This window comes from Suricata suricatta, chromosome 9 (genome assembly GCF_006229205.1).
Source record: "Suricata suricatta isolate VVHF042 chromosome 9, meerkat_22Aug2017_6uvM2_HiC, whole genome shotgun sequence".
Taxonomy (NCBI): Eukaryota; Metazoa; Chordata; class Mammalia; order Carnivora; family Herpestidae; genus Suricata; species Suricata suricatta.
Window position 1 is genome coordinate 83,163,165 of NC_043708.1, and position 13,886 is coordinate 83,177,050.

The 13,886-nt window shown below is 40.2% G+C and overlaps 2 protein-coding genes across 9 annotated transcripts in view; both read left to right on the top strand.

Annotated features, from left to right (window-relative positions):
• Positions 1–3,089, top strand: part of TMEM62 (transmembrane protein 62) — a 43,714-nt gene extending 40,625 nt beyond the window's left edge. For all 4 annotated transcript variants that reach the window (XM_029952773.1, XM_029952770.1, XM_029952772.1 and 1 more), the window contains one exon: positions 2,230–3,089. In XM_029952773.1, the coding sequence (XP_029808633.1) occupies positions 2,230–2,556 (327 nt within the window). In that variant the 3' untranslated portion in view covers positions 2,557–3,089. The remainder of the gene's footprint in view (positions 1–2,229) is intronic.
• Positions 3,090–3,310: 221 nt separating this feature from the next.
• CCNDBP1 (cyclin D1 binding protein 1) overlaps positions 3,311–13,886 on the top strand; it is a 109,855-nt gene continuing 99,279 nt past the window's right edge. For 4 of the 5 annotated variants that reach the window (XR_003913638.1, XR_003913639.1, XR_003913637.1 and 1 more), the window contains exons 1-11: positions 3,311–3,532; positions 3,696–3,755; positions 4,050–4,129; positions 6,872–6,953; positions 7,712–7,808; positions 7,986–8,059; positions 8,857–8,933; positions 9,257–9,537; positions 10,628–10,688; positions 12,431–12,477; positions 12,736–12,846. Coding sequence is in view for 1 of the 5 variants with exons in the window: in XM_029952775.1 (XP_029808635.1) it covers positions 3,424–3,532; positions 3,696–3,755; positions 4,050–4,129; positions 6,872–6,953; positions 7,712–7,808; positions 7,986–8,059; positions 8,857–8,933; positions 9,257–9,537; positions 10,628–10,688; positions 12,431–12,477; positions 12,736–12,850 (1,083 nt within the window). In the remaining 4 variants the exon portion in view is untranslated. Of the gene's footprint in view, positions 3,533–3,695; positions 3,756–4,049; positions 4,130–6,871; positions 6,954–7,711; positions 7,809–7,985; positions 8,060–8,856; positions 8,934–9,256; positions 9,538–10,627; positions 10,689–12,430; positions 12,478–12,735; positions 13,586–13,886 lie in introns of those variants that run through there. The other variant, XM_029952775.1, reaches the window with a different exon arrangement.

A 13,886-nucleotide genomic window follows, 5' to 3' on the forward strand; every position in this document is an offset into this window, starting at 1 on the left:
CACAAAAAAAACCTGGCCTGTAGTAAATCTCTGTATATAGGTTTGAAAAGTATTTACCTATTTATTTATTTTACTCACCTAATGGGACTAAGCTACTAAAATCTCAAATGATGATCTCATGTTTGGGAAGAGATCCAAAAACATTGTTCAAGATGAGTTTACAGCCTCATAACAGGGCAGTAAAATATGATCAGGAGGATTATAGACAAAGAGGGAAGACTTATGCCTAGTAAACACTAACCATAGACCAGAACATTCTCGGTATAGCAGCATTTTATATGTGCGTAGGTCCCAAGTCTGGTTCAGTTCTCTTTTATGTATTATTACATAGATGGAAGCTGTCTTTCAGGAGTACTCTTATAACAAGTAAAACCTGAGCCTTACTAAAAGGTGGTCTTTATATTCATATTTTAATGAATAGTACACTAATATTGGATTTTTTCCACTTTATTTTTTTACTTATTTTTTATTTTTTAAAATAGTTTATTGTCAAATTGGTTTCCATTTAATAATACTGGATTTTATGTATCATCAAGGCCCATGGTTCCCAAACCTACTATCCCTGCCCTTGACTTCTTCTCTGTACTTCAAGTGCCTATATATCCAACTACCATTTCACATCTTCCCTTAGATCTCTACGGGATGTCTAATAGGACCTTTAGTTTCTATCCCAAACCTGTTCCTCCCCCAGTTCTTTCCATTTTCAATAAATGGCTCCACCATTTACCTGGTTTTTCTAGGATGTATCCTTAATTTTTCCCTTTCCCTCTAATACACTGCATTTAATTTCATTATCAAGTAATCCCTTGTTTGATCTCCTGCCAATGCATATCTTAAATCCATGACTTCATTCCATCTCTGTTACCACCACACTTAGTCTAACTCATAGTTATTTCTTGCCTGGGCTACTGCAGTGACCCCACTCTGGTCTTCCCACTGCTGCTCTTGCCTCCTACTGTCAGTTTGCCATGGAGTGTCCACTGTTCTCCTTTTAAAAGCCTAATCAGCTCATTCCTGAGCTTAAAAACCTTTAAGCAGAGCAGTGACATGATTTTGTCCCACTGATTGCTCTAATTTCCATCCTGCTCATCATGTTCCAGGTTTATGAGTCTTAAATAGGGTAAGACTCTCCACCTCAGGGGTTTATATTTGTTTCTTTTGCCTGGAATGCACTTCATGCCACTGAGTCATTCCTGTTGTGCAGGCCTCTGAAAACCCATCTCTCAGATACCCTCTTGTGACCCAGTTATTTCCTTCATTGAATTATTACAATCTATAATGGTCTTTTTTATTTTTTATTTTTTTCTCTCTCTCCTCTCTGTTAGAATGTAAGCTCTATGATGCATTCTTTCTAAGTTGTTCACCACTGTGTCCTCAGCCTAGAGCCTATCACAGTGCCTGCCATGTTCTGGGAACATGATAATTATTTGGTGAATGAATGAATCATACAGCAACTAAATTTGGATTATAACTTAAATCTGATTCTCATTCCAGTACTCATCTTGCTACTTCAATTAAAAATACATGGGGCACCTGGGTGGCTCACTTGGTTAAGCATCCAACTCTTGATTTCAGCTCAGGTTTTGATTTCAGCTCAGGTCATGATCTCACTGTTCGTGAGATTAAGTCCCCTGTTGGTCTCTGAGCGGACAGTGCAGAGCCTGTTTGGTATTCTTTCACTCTTTCTCTCTCTGCCCCTCTCCTACTCATCTCCTACACTTATCCCCTCCTACCCCCCCAAATAAATAAACTTTTATAATACAGTGATAATGGGGATACCTGGCTGGCTCAGTTGGTGGAGCATGCAACTCTGAATCTTGGGATCATGAATTTGAGCACTATGTGTGGTGTAGAGTTTACTTTAAGAAAAAATGAGTAATAAAATACAGAGATAAAAAAAAATATTGATGCCTAAACCCCCCTCACTCTACCAAAAATAAGTGTGTGTACATGTGTACGTATACTACATTCATTTCCACCTTAAATATTACTGAGGGCTTCAACATAAATGATACCTACTTTTAAGATAAACAAAAGGATACAGGTACAACTATAAGTCACCTCTTGTGAGTATTATAAGCAAGCGTGATTGAAGCATAAAAAATCAGAGAATCAACCTCTGAGAGAGCGCAACATATTCTTAGGAGCCACCAATAATGTGTTAATGAAACCCGGCCCCCTAAGGTCTTGGGTAATAAGCTAACGGCCCTGTCCTGCTTCTCTTTCCAGCTGGCATTTTTTAACATCCCCTTGATGGCTTACCTATGTTGGAGCTTGTTGCAACGGTGCTTTGGTCACAACTTTCGGTCTCATCTCCGTCAAGGCAAATACTTGAAGATTATACCTGTTCACCTACTTATGTTACTTTTGTACATCTGGCAGATTTATTCCTGCTACTTTCTTCATATGACATATGGCACTCTAGCTTTTTTCTTCTCCCCTTTGCGGACCTGGTTGACACTGTTGACACCTGTTATCATTCGTTGTGTGTGGACACTGAACTCTAACAAGCTTGGAACCTTCATAGTGCAGTTAAAAAGCCACTTGAGCTCCTGAGGGCCACGCCTCACCATCCGCCTCTGTAGCCCAGGCTCCTGCCCCAGCAGCAGGTGGAAGGCCAGTGTTGGTGGACAGGCATCAGGGAGCTGCTGCACCTTGGACACCTGAGAGTTGGAGAGGATTACCCACTACTAATTCCTGCAGAATGGACTGCAGAAAAATCTCTAAGTAATGTCATGATTCCTTCCTTCTCCAAGAAGGCAAAAGGGTTGATTTACTTTTGTGAAGAGAAAAGTCCTAATCAGGAGATCTACAGGGCAGGGGCTAGGTGTGTGTATGGTTGTATGAGAAGCCCATTGTATTTTATGGTTACCTCGTGTAAAGTACCTAGCACAGTGTGTGGAACTCGGCAGTTGCGCAGGGCGCCACTTTAGGGGCAGGGAACCAGTGCGAACTTGGGCTCTACCCTGACTCCCCTTGAGATACCAGCTCCCAGTCTTCTCCCTCGGGGTTATGGACTCTCTGCTTCTTGAGGTCGGGGGGATGTTTTCATCTAATCAAATAAATGAATGATGGATAAGAACTCCAAACGAGCTTTGTGTGTGTGGCCCGGCCACGCCTTCTTCCGCACAGAGGCGGGGCCTCCAGGAACCGAGAGGCGCGGCCGGGCTTCGGAGACTGAGAGGAGGTGTGACCGGTACGCTGGCAACAAGGAGGCGTGGCCTTGCCTTAGCGAGAGAGGAGGCGTGGCCCGGCCTCGGGGGCGGAGCACAGGTGCCCCCCCGGACTATGGGGCGGGGTTTGTTTGTTGTTGTCGGAAGTGAACCCGGTCCGTGACTCCCGGAAGTGGAGCGCCCACAGCAGTGCGGCCCCAGCAGTTTCCGTGGCCGGTGTTTGTCTGGAGGTTCCAAGCAATCTTCTGAGATGGCGAACGCAGCCGCAGCTACAGCGGCGGTCTCCACTCTAGCTCCGCCTTTGGAGCAGATCCGCCACTTGGCAGAGGAGCTGCGGTTGCTCATGCCTGGAGTGCGCGGTGAGCTGAAGCCCTTGGGACCTGCGACGGTGGTTAGTGAAGAGGCCGGCTGTGGAGCTGGCGGGGGCGGGGACACGGGCTGAGAAAGCGGGGGTAAGGGGTGGCTCGGTTTATCTCTGCTCTTTCTTTTGCCCCCGCCGGGCCCGCGTGCCACATCCACTAGTCGGCGAAGCCCAGGAGACCACCAAGGAGTTTAATTCTGAGACGTTTTGGAGGAAACTCCGTGAGTGCCTCACCTGTTGGGGACTTAAATTTCTCATCCCTTCCTCTGTCCTGACCCCTTTTCCCTCCCCTTTTGCCCTGCGGCATCCTCTCAGTTGCGATACCTCACCTTCCTCATCCTGAGCACTTCAGAAGATGGAATATAAAACATTGATTTGGGGAGGTGTTTTTGAGGCGTCTCAACCGAAAAGTGTTGAGAGGAAACGCATCATCTGCAAAGTCCCTGCGGCAGCTGCAGGCTTATTCTTTGGGCACAAACATATTGGCCCCCGCCCCCTCCTCTGTCGTTCCTCAGATGAGGCAGCTGTGAACGTGTCAAGGGAAGCCACGACTCTGACCGAAGTCTTCACTCGTCTTCCACTGCCCTCTCCGCAGGTGGGCTTTACTTTCCTGGAATCCTTGTGCTGCCTCCTTATTCATTAGGAATCCAGTCATTTTCATTCCACCTTTTCCACACAAGCCAGAGGATTTATTTTCCATAATAAATAAGATGTCGAATAAGATGGCAGTTCTCACCTTACAGGATTGTTGTGAAGACCAAACTGGCAAGGGCATTACCTGGCATAGAGTAGGCAGATCTTCTAAATAGGTATTGGTTCAATCCGAAGTTCATCCTGGTTATTAACTTTCTAATATATATTTTTTTTTAACTTTTTTTTTTTATACAGAGAGAGACAGGGCATGAGAGGGGGAGGGGCAGAGAGAGGAAGACACAGAACCGGAAGCAGGCTCCGGGCTCTGAGCTAGCTGTCAGCACAGAGCCAGACGTGGGGCTGGAACCCACGAATGTGAGATCTGACCTGAGCCGAAGTCGGAGGCTTAACCGACTGAGCCACCCAGGCGCCCCTCTAATATGTATTTTTTTAATCACTTGCTATTTGCTGGGTGTTTTCACATACATGATTCCCATCTGACAGCTGAATAAGCGGGCTTAGAGGCTCAGGTAAATAAGCAGTGGAGTTAGGATTTAAATTAGGATCTATCTGATGTTTAAACTATACCTTTTCTGTTATACTACATGATACTCTTTTATATTGAATTACTTTTTATGTTTAATCAGTAACATATGTATACAGTATAAACCAGAAAATGTCAAAGTTAAGTGGGCTAAGAAGTTTATATCTCCCCTCCCCGGTTCCTTTAGTATTAATCTATTTATATTTGATGCATATACACACTTATGTGTATATGCCAGCTTCTTTTTACACAAATGTTAGGATACCATAAACAATTTTCTGGACCTTCCTTTAAACAAAATTAACGTAGCTTGCAAATTGACTTTTTAAATGTTATTTATTTTTGAGAGAGAGAGAGAGAGAGAGAACAAGCAGGAGAGGGGCAGAAAGAGATAAACAGAATCCAAGGCAGGCTCCAGGCCCTAAGCTATCGGCACAGAGCAAGCTTGAGGCTCGAACTCATGAACGGTGAGATCATGACTTGAGCCAAAGTTGAATGCTTAAGTGAGGCACTCAGGTGCCTCTCAGATTGATTCTTAGAAGCACATATAAAACTGCTCAGTTCTTTGTAAGGCTGAATAGTATTCAATAGATTGGATGTAACCATAATTTATATAACCAATGCTTTATGTGAACATGTAAGCTGTTTCCAGCTTGTACTTGTAACTATTATAGATAGTGCTGTGGTAAATTGCCTAATACAATCTTTGTATATGTATGTATATTAGGAAAAAAATTCCCAGGTGGAGTTTCTGGAGCAAGAATTTATGCATTTTTAAGTAACCCCTTATTATAAAGCTGATGAGAGTAAACATGGTGTTATGCTAGGTATGCTTTATGCTCAGTTTTTCTAGAACTAGGTATACTTAATTTGGGAGTCAGGTTATTTTTAAATGGCATATTCATTACCTTATTTGATTTTCATAATCAATAGTTTCATTCTGTTTCTCAGTCTATATATCCAGATGTTTTGAAATGAAAAAATATTCTTTTCCTGCACCTACGATGATAAATTCTCCCCCTAACATACCGTAGAGATCTATGATGAGAAAATAAGAAATGAATTGTTTGAGAGTATTTAAAAAACTGTGCAAGAAAGTCGGTATTTATTTCAACGGAGTATAACTATTACCTTATTTTTCTTATCTCTTATCTCTTTCAAGTATATGTGGGATTTGCTGGGATTTGGTAGGATACCATGAGGAGGCAGCATGGAACCGTCTTTCTGTACATGCCTCAGACATTAGTTTCACTTACAGATGTAAAGTTAGAAGTTGGTTTTATTTGAATTATGTGTATTTGAATCATGATTGCTTCCATAGGATCTTCACGTGTTAGTCCTACAGAAGTATGGTTTTGTTTTTTATGTGTTTGGATGTTGAAGCAATGTCAAATTGCCATAAAAAGTTTTAAACACTTATTCTCAAACATTGTACTCATCCAACATCCCAGACTGATAACAATTCATGGACTGCCCCAATCAGTGGACCACATTTTACAGAACACTGACTTAGAATTTAGCAGAGAAGTGAGGACAAGCAAGATAGGAGAAAGCCAGTGACTGTTTAGAAGCAAAATAGTTAACATTGTAGAGTCCATGCTAATTTCTTTTAGGTGAGAGAGAGAGACAGAGAGAGATAGAGCGAGATCAGACACCTGGTAATGGTCTAAGATAGGGTTGGCAAATTTTTCTGTAAAAAGTCAAATAGTAAATATTTTAGGCTTTGCAGGCCAACTACCTAACTCTGCCCTTTTAATGCAAACACAGCTATAGATAATTTGTAAATGCGTGTGGCTGTGTGCCAGTAACACCTTATTTCTAAAAACTGTCCGTGGGCCTAATTTGGCCCTTGGGCCATAGTTGCCAACTCCTGGTCCAAGATATGGTGAATAGTTCACAGCAGATCATGAGTAGCTTGGGATGTAGAGTATTAGGAATAAGTTTTTCCTGCTGTTCCTTAATGTTGTCAGTTCAGTCTCAGGGCCAACTAACTCCTCTCTGCTCTTTGCTGAGAATAGTGCAAGGCCTAACTCAGAATAGAACTATAGAAAGTATTTATAGATAATGCTATACAGATGTCTACTCTCTTCTGCAGCAAATGGGCTGATGAATCTAATCCATTTCTTTTTTTCATTCTGAAATTGATCCATTACCTCATAGGAAACACAGAGGTTCTGTGAACAAGTCCATGCTGCCATCAAGGCAATGATTTCAGTATACTATTCACTTCCCAAGGATCAGGGTAAGTCATTGTATACACATAAATGTTTGATTTATAGGGCAGATCTTGGCTAATATGACAGCTTCTGTCCTGAGACTTACCTTTTCTTCAGTTTGAGTATATAGTGTAGCTTGCTCCCATAAAATGCACTCAAAGATAATATAACATCAGTGATCTCCATAAATAAGCCTTTATGCTAAGGTGTGGATGCTGTATTACCATCTTCCCTGCTTTGCCTGACTCAGAGGTTTTAATTTTCTCTGGCTTCTCCTCTCTAACCTATTATAACCACTAGAGATGCTGGATATATAGGGGTCTCCCCAATCTCCTCCACCCATATGATATGACACCCTGTTTCTGAGCTCCCTTACAAGTTAAGTGACCTCCAGTCCTGCCTATAGGTTAATGCCTTGATTACAGTCATGCCAAAATTATAAATGAATGCATGTCTCATGGATCTTTAGGGTTACTCAGAGATGGTTTAAATTTCAAGTGTTTCATCCACAGTCGCCAAGGGACCACTGACTTTAATGAATGGATACATGCTGTCTTGAAGTATTTTGTTCCAGATTTCTTTTGGAGAGCAGTACTCATAAATGGTGGGAGGAGCAAGAAAAAGACATGGGGAAATACATAAGACCCGAGTTTTGTGTTGGCACTCCAATTAAAGCATGTGGGTGCACATTACTTTAAGTTCTGAAGGGCTTAAACTCTCAGGAAAGCAGATGGTGACTTCCAAAAAGGAGACCAGGCTGCTTAGTCTTTGTGTTTGGCTACAGGAATCACTCTGAGAAAGCTGGTACGGAGCGCCACTCTGGACATCGTAGATGGCATGGCTCAACTCATAGATGTGCTTTCCATGACTCCAACTCAGAGGTAGTGATGCTACAGTTGGGGTTATCAGTTAATGGGGTTCCTTCCTTCGGGGAGGGGAAAAAACACCTCATTTCAACAGCAAAGTTACTAATAGCTGAGAATGATGTCTAGTAGAATCCTTTTTTAGGAGATAGGAGCATTGGTTATTGATATATCCTTATCAATTTCTTTCCCTAGCCCAGAGAACAATGACCTTATTTCCTACAACAGTGTCTGGACTGCATGCCAGCAGGTGTCTCAGATACCAAAAGGTGGGTGAGACTGGGAAATGGGCCATTGACTCTGCTGGCCAAAGCACACAGTTCTTTCATATCTAGTTTTGAAGCATTTGCATATTTTAACTTACAGTTTAGCGGAATACATATAGTTTATCAGTAACATAAAAAATAGGTATTAATATTCTTTTTGCCAGTCTTTTTAGTTCTCGTACTTAAAAAAATTTTTTTAATGTTTATTTATTTTTGAGAGAAAAAGAGACAGTGTGAGCCAAGGAGGAGCAGAGAAAAAAGGAGACACAGAATCTGAAGTAGGCTCCAGGTTCTGAGCTGTCAGCACAGAGCCTGATGTGGGGTTCAAACCCACAAACCATGAGATCATGACCTGAGCCAAAGCCTAACTGACTGAACCACCCAGGCGCACCTAGTTTTCTTACTTTTTTAGCCCTGTTTCTGGGCCATATCTTGTTGAACAAATGTGGTTTGTTCTCCTGGTCCTATCCCAGGAGCAGTATTATGGGGCACACTGAAGCCCTTATGAGGTAGTGCCAGCTAGCAGCTAGGCCAGAAGCCTAGTGTTCGTCAAAAGGACCATGAAGAGGAACATCATGTGACCATTTTATTTCTTTTAGTGGTGAATGATGAAAACTTTTTGACTCCTATCTGGATACCCAGAGGATAGGTGTGAGAAAAATTTTATATTAAACCACTGCTCTTGTTGACTATCCTTGGCACTCTTCTCAAATGGGAACACTGTTGGCTGCCATTTGCAGACTTGACAGAATTGTTGGGTTTCTCCTGTAATTCTGGTGCTTCTCATTTTTCACTCATAGATAACAAAGCTGCAGCCCTTTCAATGCTGACAAAGAGTGTGGATCTTGTGAAGGATGCACATGAAGAAATGGAGCAGGTGAGGGGACAATTCCATGATCACAGAATATAAAAAAAGGAGATGTCCTGAGCATTGACTCAATTAAGTCCCATCCTCAGTCCTGGCTTTCAACTCCCATCTCCCACCCACACCACTGTGTGATTTAGTACCACTCCCCTCTGGCCGCTGCTGCACAAGGGGAGTAAGAACAGGGTTTATGAAGTGATTGAACTCTGTAGCCATTAGTGAAGTAGCTGGCTGAAGTTTGGGGATAACTTAGCCATGATGCTGAAAGTATAAAAGGCTTGCCTTCCTTTTTTTTTTTTTTCTTTTGCGTTCAAATATATCATGGCACGTCTTAGGCCATGGAAGAATGTGACCCATACTGTGACCTTTTGAATGACACTGAGGACAACTCTGATAACCACGGTGATGAAGAGAATGATGGGTTGGGGTATCCAAATAATCGGGACTTATATTGGTCAGAGGAAGATCAAGAGCTGATAACCCCATGCCTTGCACTGGTGAGAGCATCAAAGGCCTGCCTGAAGAAAATCCGGATCTCAGTGGCAGAGAACGGGAAGAAGGATCAGGTGGCCCAACTGGACGACATTGTGGATATCTCTGATGAGATCAGTCCTAGGTAAGCGGAATCCCCACTTGAAACGTGTGAGCGGCAACATATGATCTCAGTTCGTATTGTCACCCCAAGCTATTCCTCCAGTTTTTTATTTTGAACATTTTCAACCTACAGGAAAGTTGATAAAAGTATTGCAGTGAACACCCATGTATCCTTCATCTACATTCACCTGTTGTTCACACTTTTTTCAATATTGGCTTATTTCTCAATGGATTAGATTTGCCATTTTTCTCCTGAACCATTTGAGAGTAAGTTGCAGACATCAATGACATTTCACCCCTAAATACTTCAGCATGTATCTCTAAGAACAGACATTTTATTATAATATCCAAGAAATATAACGTTGAATAGAAAATAGTTAACATTCAAATGTCCCTATTTGTCTCTAAGATGTATTTTAAAGCTTTTTTTTTTTTTTTTTAAATCCCAGGTTCTCTCATAGTGTCACATTGCATTTGGTTGTCATCTCTTGCAGCAGTCTGGTTTGGTTGGAGTTTCCTGCAACTATAATAGTCCCTATCCTTTTTTAGTATTTTTTGATATTGACTTTTTTTTAAATAATCTAGGTCAGTTGTCTCACAGAATATCTAAAAATCTGGATTCTTGTGATTGTCTTTCTCATGATTATAGATTATATTCAAGTTAAATATTTTTTGGGCAAGGACATCACATATTTGAGTTTTTTATGCTTCTCATTGCATCATATTGGTGAGGCGCATAATGTTAGTTTGTCCCATTATTGGTGGCACTAAATTTCATCACTTGGGTAAAATCAGGCCAACTTGAGTGACATTCATGGATGAACTCCACAGTTATTAAATTGATGGTTTCAGATCCTCCCATTTTTAACTGAATTAATCATGTCCTATCATATAGGCCAAGGGAGTTTTTTCCCCCAGTTTCCTAGTAAAATGGGGTAAGTAGATATTTAGTAAATATCAGTTGAATTGAGTCTGGTTGCCCAAATTAAGGAATTAATAGGCATTTATGGGACATTTTCTCACTGATCACATCCTTAATTGTGTGCTGGAAACCACCCAGTTGCACTTTGTTCCTTTTTTTGTTAATGGTTATTTTTGCTTTCTGCCCTTAGTGTGGATGATTTGGCTCTGAGCATATACCCACCTATGTGCCACATGACTGTGCGAATCAGTGTAAGTACCAACTTTGAGGGAATAGCTACTGACCTAACTGGTAGAATTTCCCTAATCACTAATATTTCCTTTAAGCTGTACAGAACATAATTTTTTGTTATGCCGGGATGCCAGTACAACAATAATGTTACAGTTCTTAAATATATTTCTGCCTGAAAAATATTTACTGAAGTTGAATTATAATAACCATGAATTCTGGTAGTACTCTTTTCCATAACCACTTGGGTAGTCTCTTAGAAAAACCCAAAGACCTTAGAAAATGCTACTTTGAAAAGAAAGTTTGATTTATCATAGTACTTTAGGATGTTCTCAACCTTAAGTTGTAAATTTCTGATTTCTGATGTGGGCAAAAACAAGTGTTCCAGAAACGTGCTCTCTTCTAATATAAACACATTGGGTGATTTAAATGCAGAATGTCAAGCTTTTTTAAAAATCTAACTTTTTTGTATTCTTTCATGTCCTGTGCTAGAGAGAATTCTATTATTTTTAGAGACTCAGATTCTATCTCTTCAGTTATTGGAAAAAGAAGTAAAACTCCAAGTGGCTTATATCTTATATTCAGAATTTTCAATCCTAAAAATATTTGACAAGTTAGATGGTGGAAATTAAATTCATGAATTATGTCTTCACCATGTGCATATACTTTAAAGTAGAATAGGATCCTTTTGGGCATTAACTCTTTTTTTCCCACAATTACTTTTTTTTTTTAACGTTTTTTATTATTTTTGAGAGAGAGAGCATGAGTAGGGGAGGGTCAGAGAGAGAGGGAGATACAGAATGTGAAGCAGGCTCTAGGCTCTGAGCTAGCTGTCAGCACAGAGCCTGACGCGGGGCTCGAGCCCAAGAACCGTGAGATCATGACCTGACCTGAAGTCGGAAGTTTAACCAACTGAGCTACCCAGGCGCCCCTCACATTCACTTTTTAAAAATTGACTTCCCAAGGGGCACCTGAGTGGCTCAGTTGGTTAAGCCTCCTACTTCGGCTCAGGTCAGATCTCACGTTTGTGGGTTTGAGCTCAGCGTCAGGCTCTGTGCTGACGGCTAGCTCAGAGCCTGGAGCCTGCTTCCGGTTCTGTGTCTCCTTCTCTCTCTGCCCCTCCCCCTCTCATGCTCTGTCTCTCTCTGTATCAAAAATAAATAAAACATTAAAAAATTTTTTAAAATTGACTTCCCAAGAAATAAACATCTTTAGCAATATGCCTTGTCAATTACCCCAAATAAAACTTTAAAAAGATGTACTATATATTGGTGGCATATCTATATCCTCATGTTATTTTGTTATTTGTATGCTTAAAATTCTGTACAAATATTTTTTTTTTAAAGGAACATTAGCTGTTCCTGCCATATATTCAGAACTATCAGCAATTGGGACAAATTCAGGTTATATTCTAACTTTTTACATTTTTTTCAAGTTTAAAAGTGTTAAAATTTTTAAATTAAAAAAAATTTTTATAGTAGTTTATTATAAAAACTATTGGTTTCCATATAACACCCAGTGATGGTTAAAATTTTTTTTAATTTGTAAAAATGTTAAGGTAGCAATATTAGTAAGATTTTGCTAATTAGAGAAGAATCCTGTAATCCTACCACCCTAATCTAACCAGAATTTTTGTTTTGGCAGTTTCTTTCAAGGTTTTTTTTTTTAAATAGTGTTTTATTGCTTGAGTCTTTTAATATATCTTGGAGTTCCTTTCCTTTTTATTTAGGGCCCAGGGTGAGTAACTTCTCTGTTTCTTTTTTAGTCTGCAAAACTTGTATCGGTCTTAAAGAAGGCACTTGAAATTACTAAGTGAGTATGAGGGCTTCTCCCCCAAATAGCTTTTCTGAGAATAAAACTGTCCAGGCATTCTCTACTCCCAAAGTCCCATTTTAAGAAGTGAAAGAAGGTGGGTGTGATGTTTTCTTTCCACTTGAGTTGCAGAGCAGCTAAGTTTCTACAAAGAAACTTGCCTTCTCTTACTATAGCTTCCTCTGTGCTCCCTAATGAGGGTAGGCTTTGCCTTGACAATATAAATTTAACTTCTCTTTCTCCCCATTGCATTCACAGAGCAAGTCATGTGACCCCACAGCCAGAAGATAGTTGGATCCCTTTACTCATTAATGCCGTTGATCACTGCATGAACAGAATCAAGGAACTCACTCACAATGAACTTGGACTGTGAGTTTTCAGGCTCATTTGTACTCTCCATTCTCCTTATTATCACAGGTAGCCTCTGATGTCTGCTTTTAAAATGGGGCTAGAATGCTTTCTGGATCAAAATGGAGTTCCTGTCCATACTTGTCAAGAGATGTTACTACCAAAGATCATTGATTAGGCCATACTGGCAATTATTTATATCCTACATAAGTCTGATATATTTTTCTGTGCCAGATACAAAAGATAATTGCATGAGTTTGCATTCCTGACTCACCTTTCAGAGATTCCTACAGAAGCTGCCTTATTCCCTATTTGCAATAAAGTGTGTTTTTCATTGTTAAACATGTTGATGGTCTTAGTAAAATGTTGACCTGCCAGTAGTTCAATAAGTAACCTTTCAAAGTTTCTTTTTACCAGAAATACAGTGGGTTGAGATCAGAACATTGCTTTCATTCGGGTTTATAGGTCTAACAATCTGATTCTGATCAGAATTGTATTTAGAACAAAAACACTTGAATGTAATTATTTAGAGAAGATGACTTCAAAGCCCCTGTGAGTCTTCAGTGTGTTATATAAAATCATTATTCTTGTCATTAAGTCCTTCTGAATATTATTCCATCCATGCCTCAAAAATTATTTTTTGGAGTTAAGGTCACTAGTTAGGTTTGCCCACCTTATTGAACAGATTTTGTTTTCTTATGCATTCTTGTATTGTTTGGTTATATGTTACATGTGTCTCCAAATATAAATACAAAATTTTTATAAGTCAAATATTTTTAAATGTATAAGTGAAGTTATATAATTTCAAGGGCCTTTTCAGTTAATCCTTTTGTACAACCCTCATTATATTTTTGCATCGCTCTGGATGATCACATGTTGGAAAGCAAGGTGTACATGACCTGTAGTGATGTGTATTCTGGTGACTTGACTTGGGCCTTATGCATGTGCTCCAGGTCTCCACAACCTCTAATGCCAGTTATTTTCCTTGCATAGATATAACTTACCCCATCTGCCCTTCTGATGTCCCCATGGTCTTTTTAGATAAAAGCAGCAACAGCATC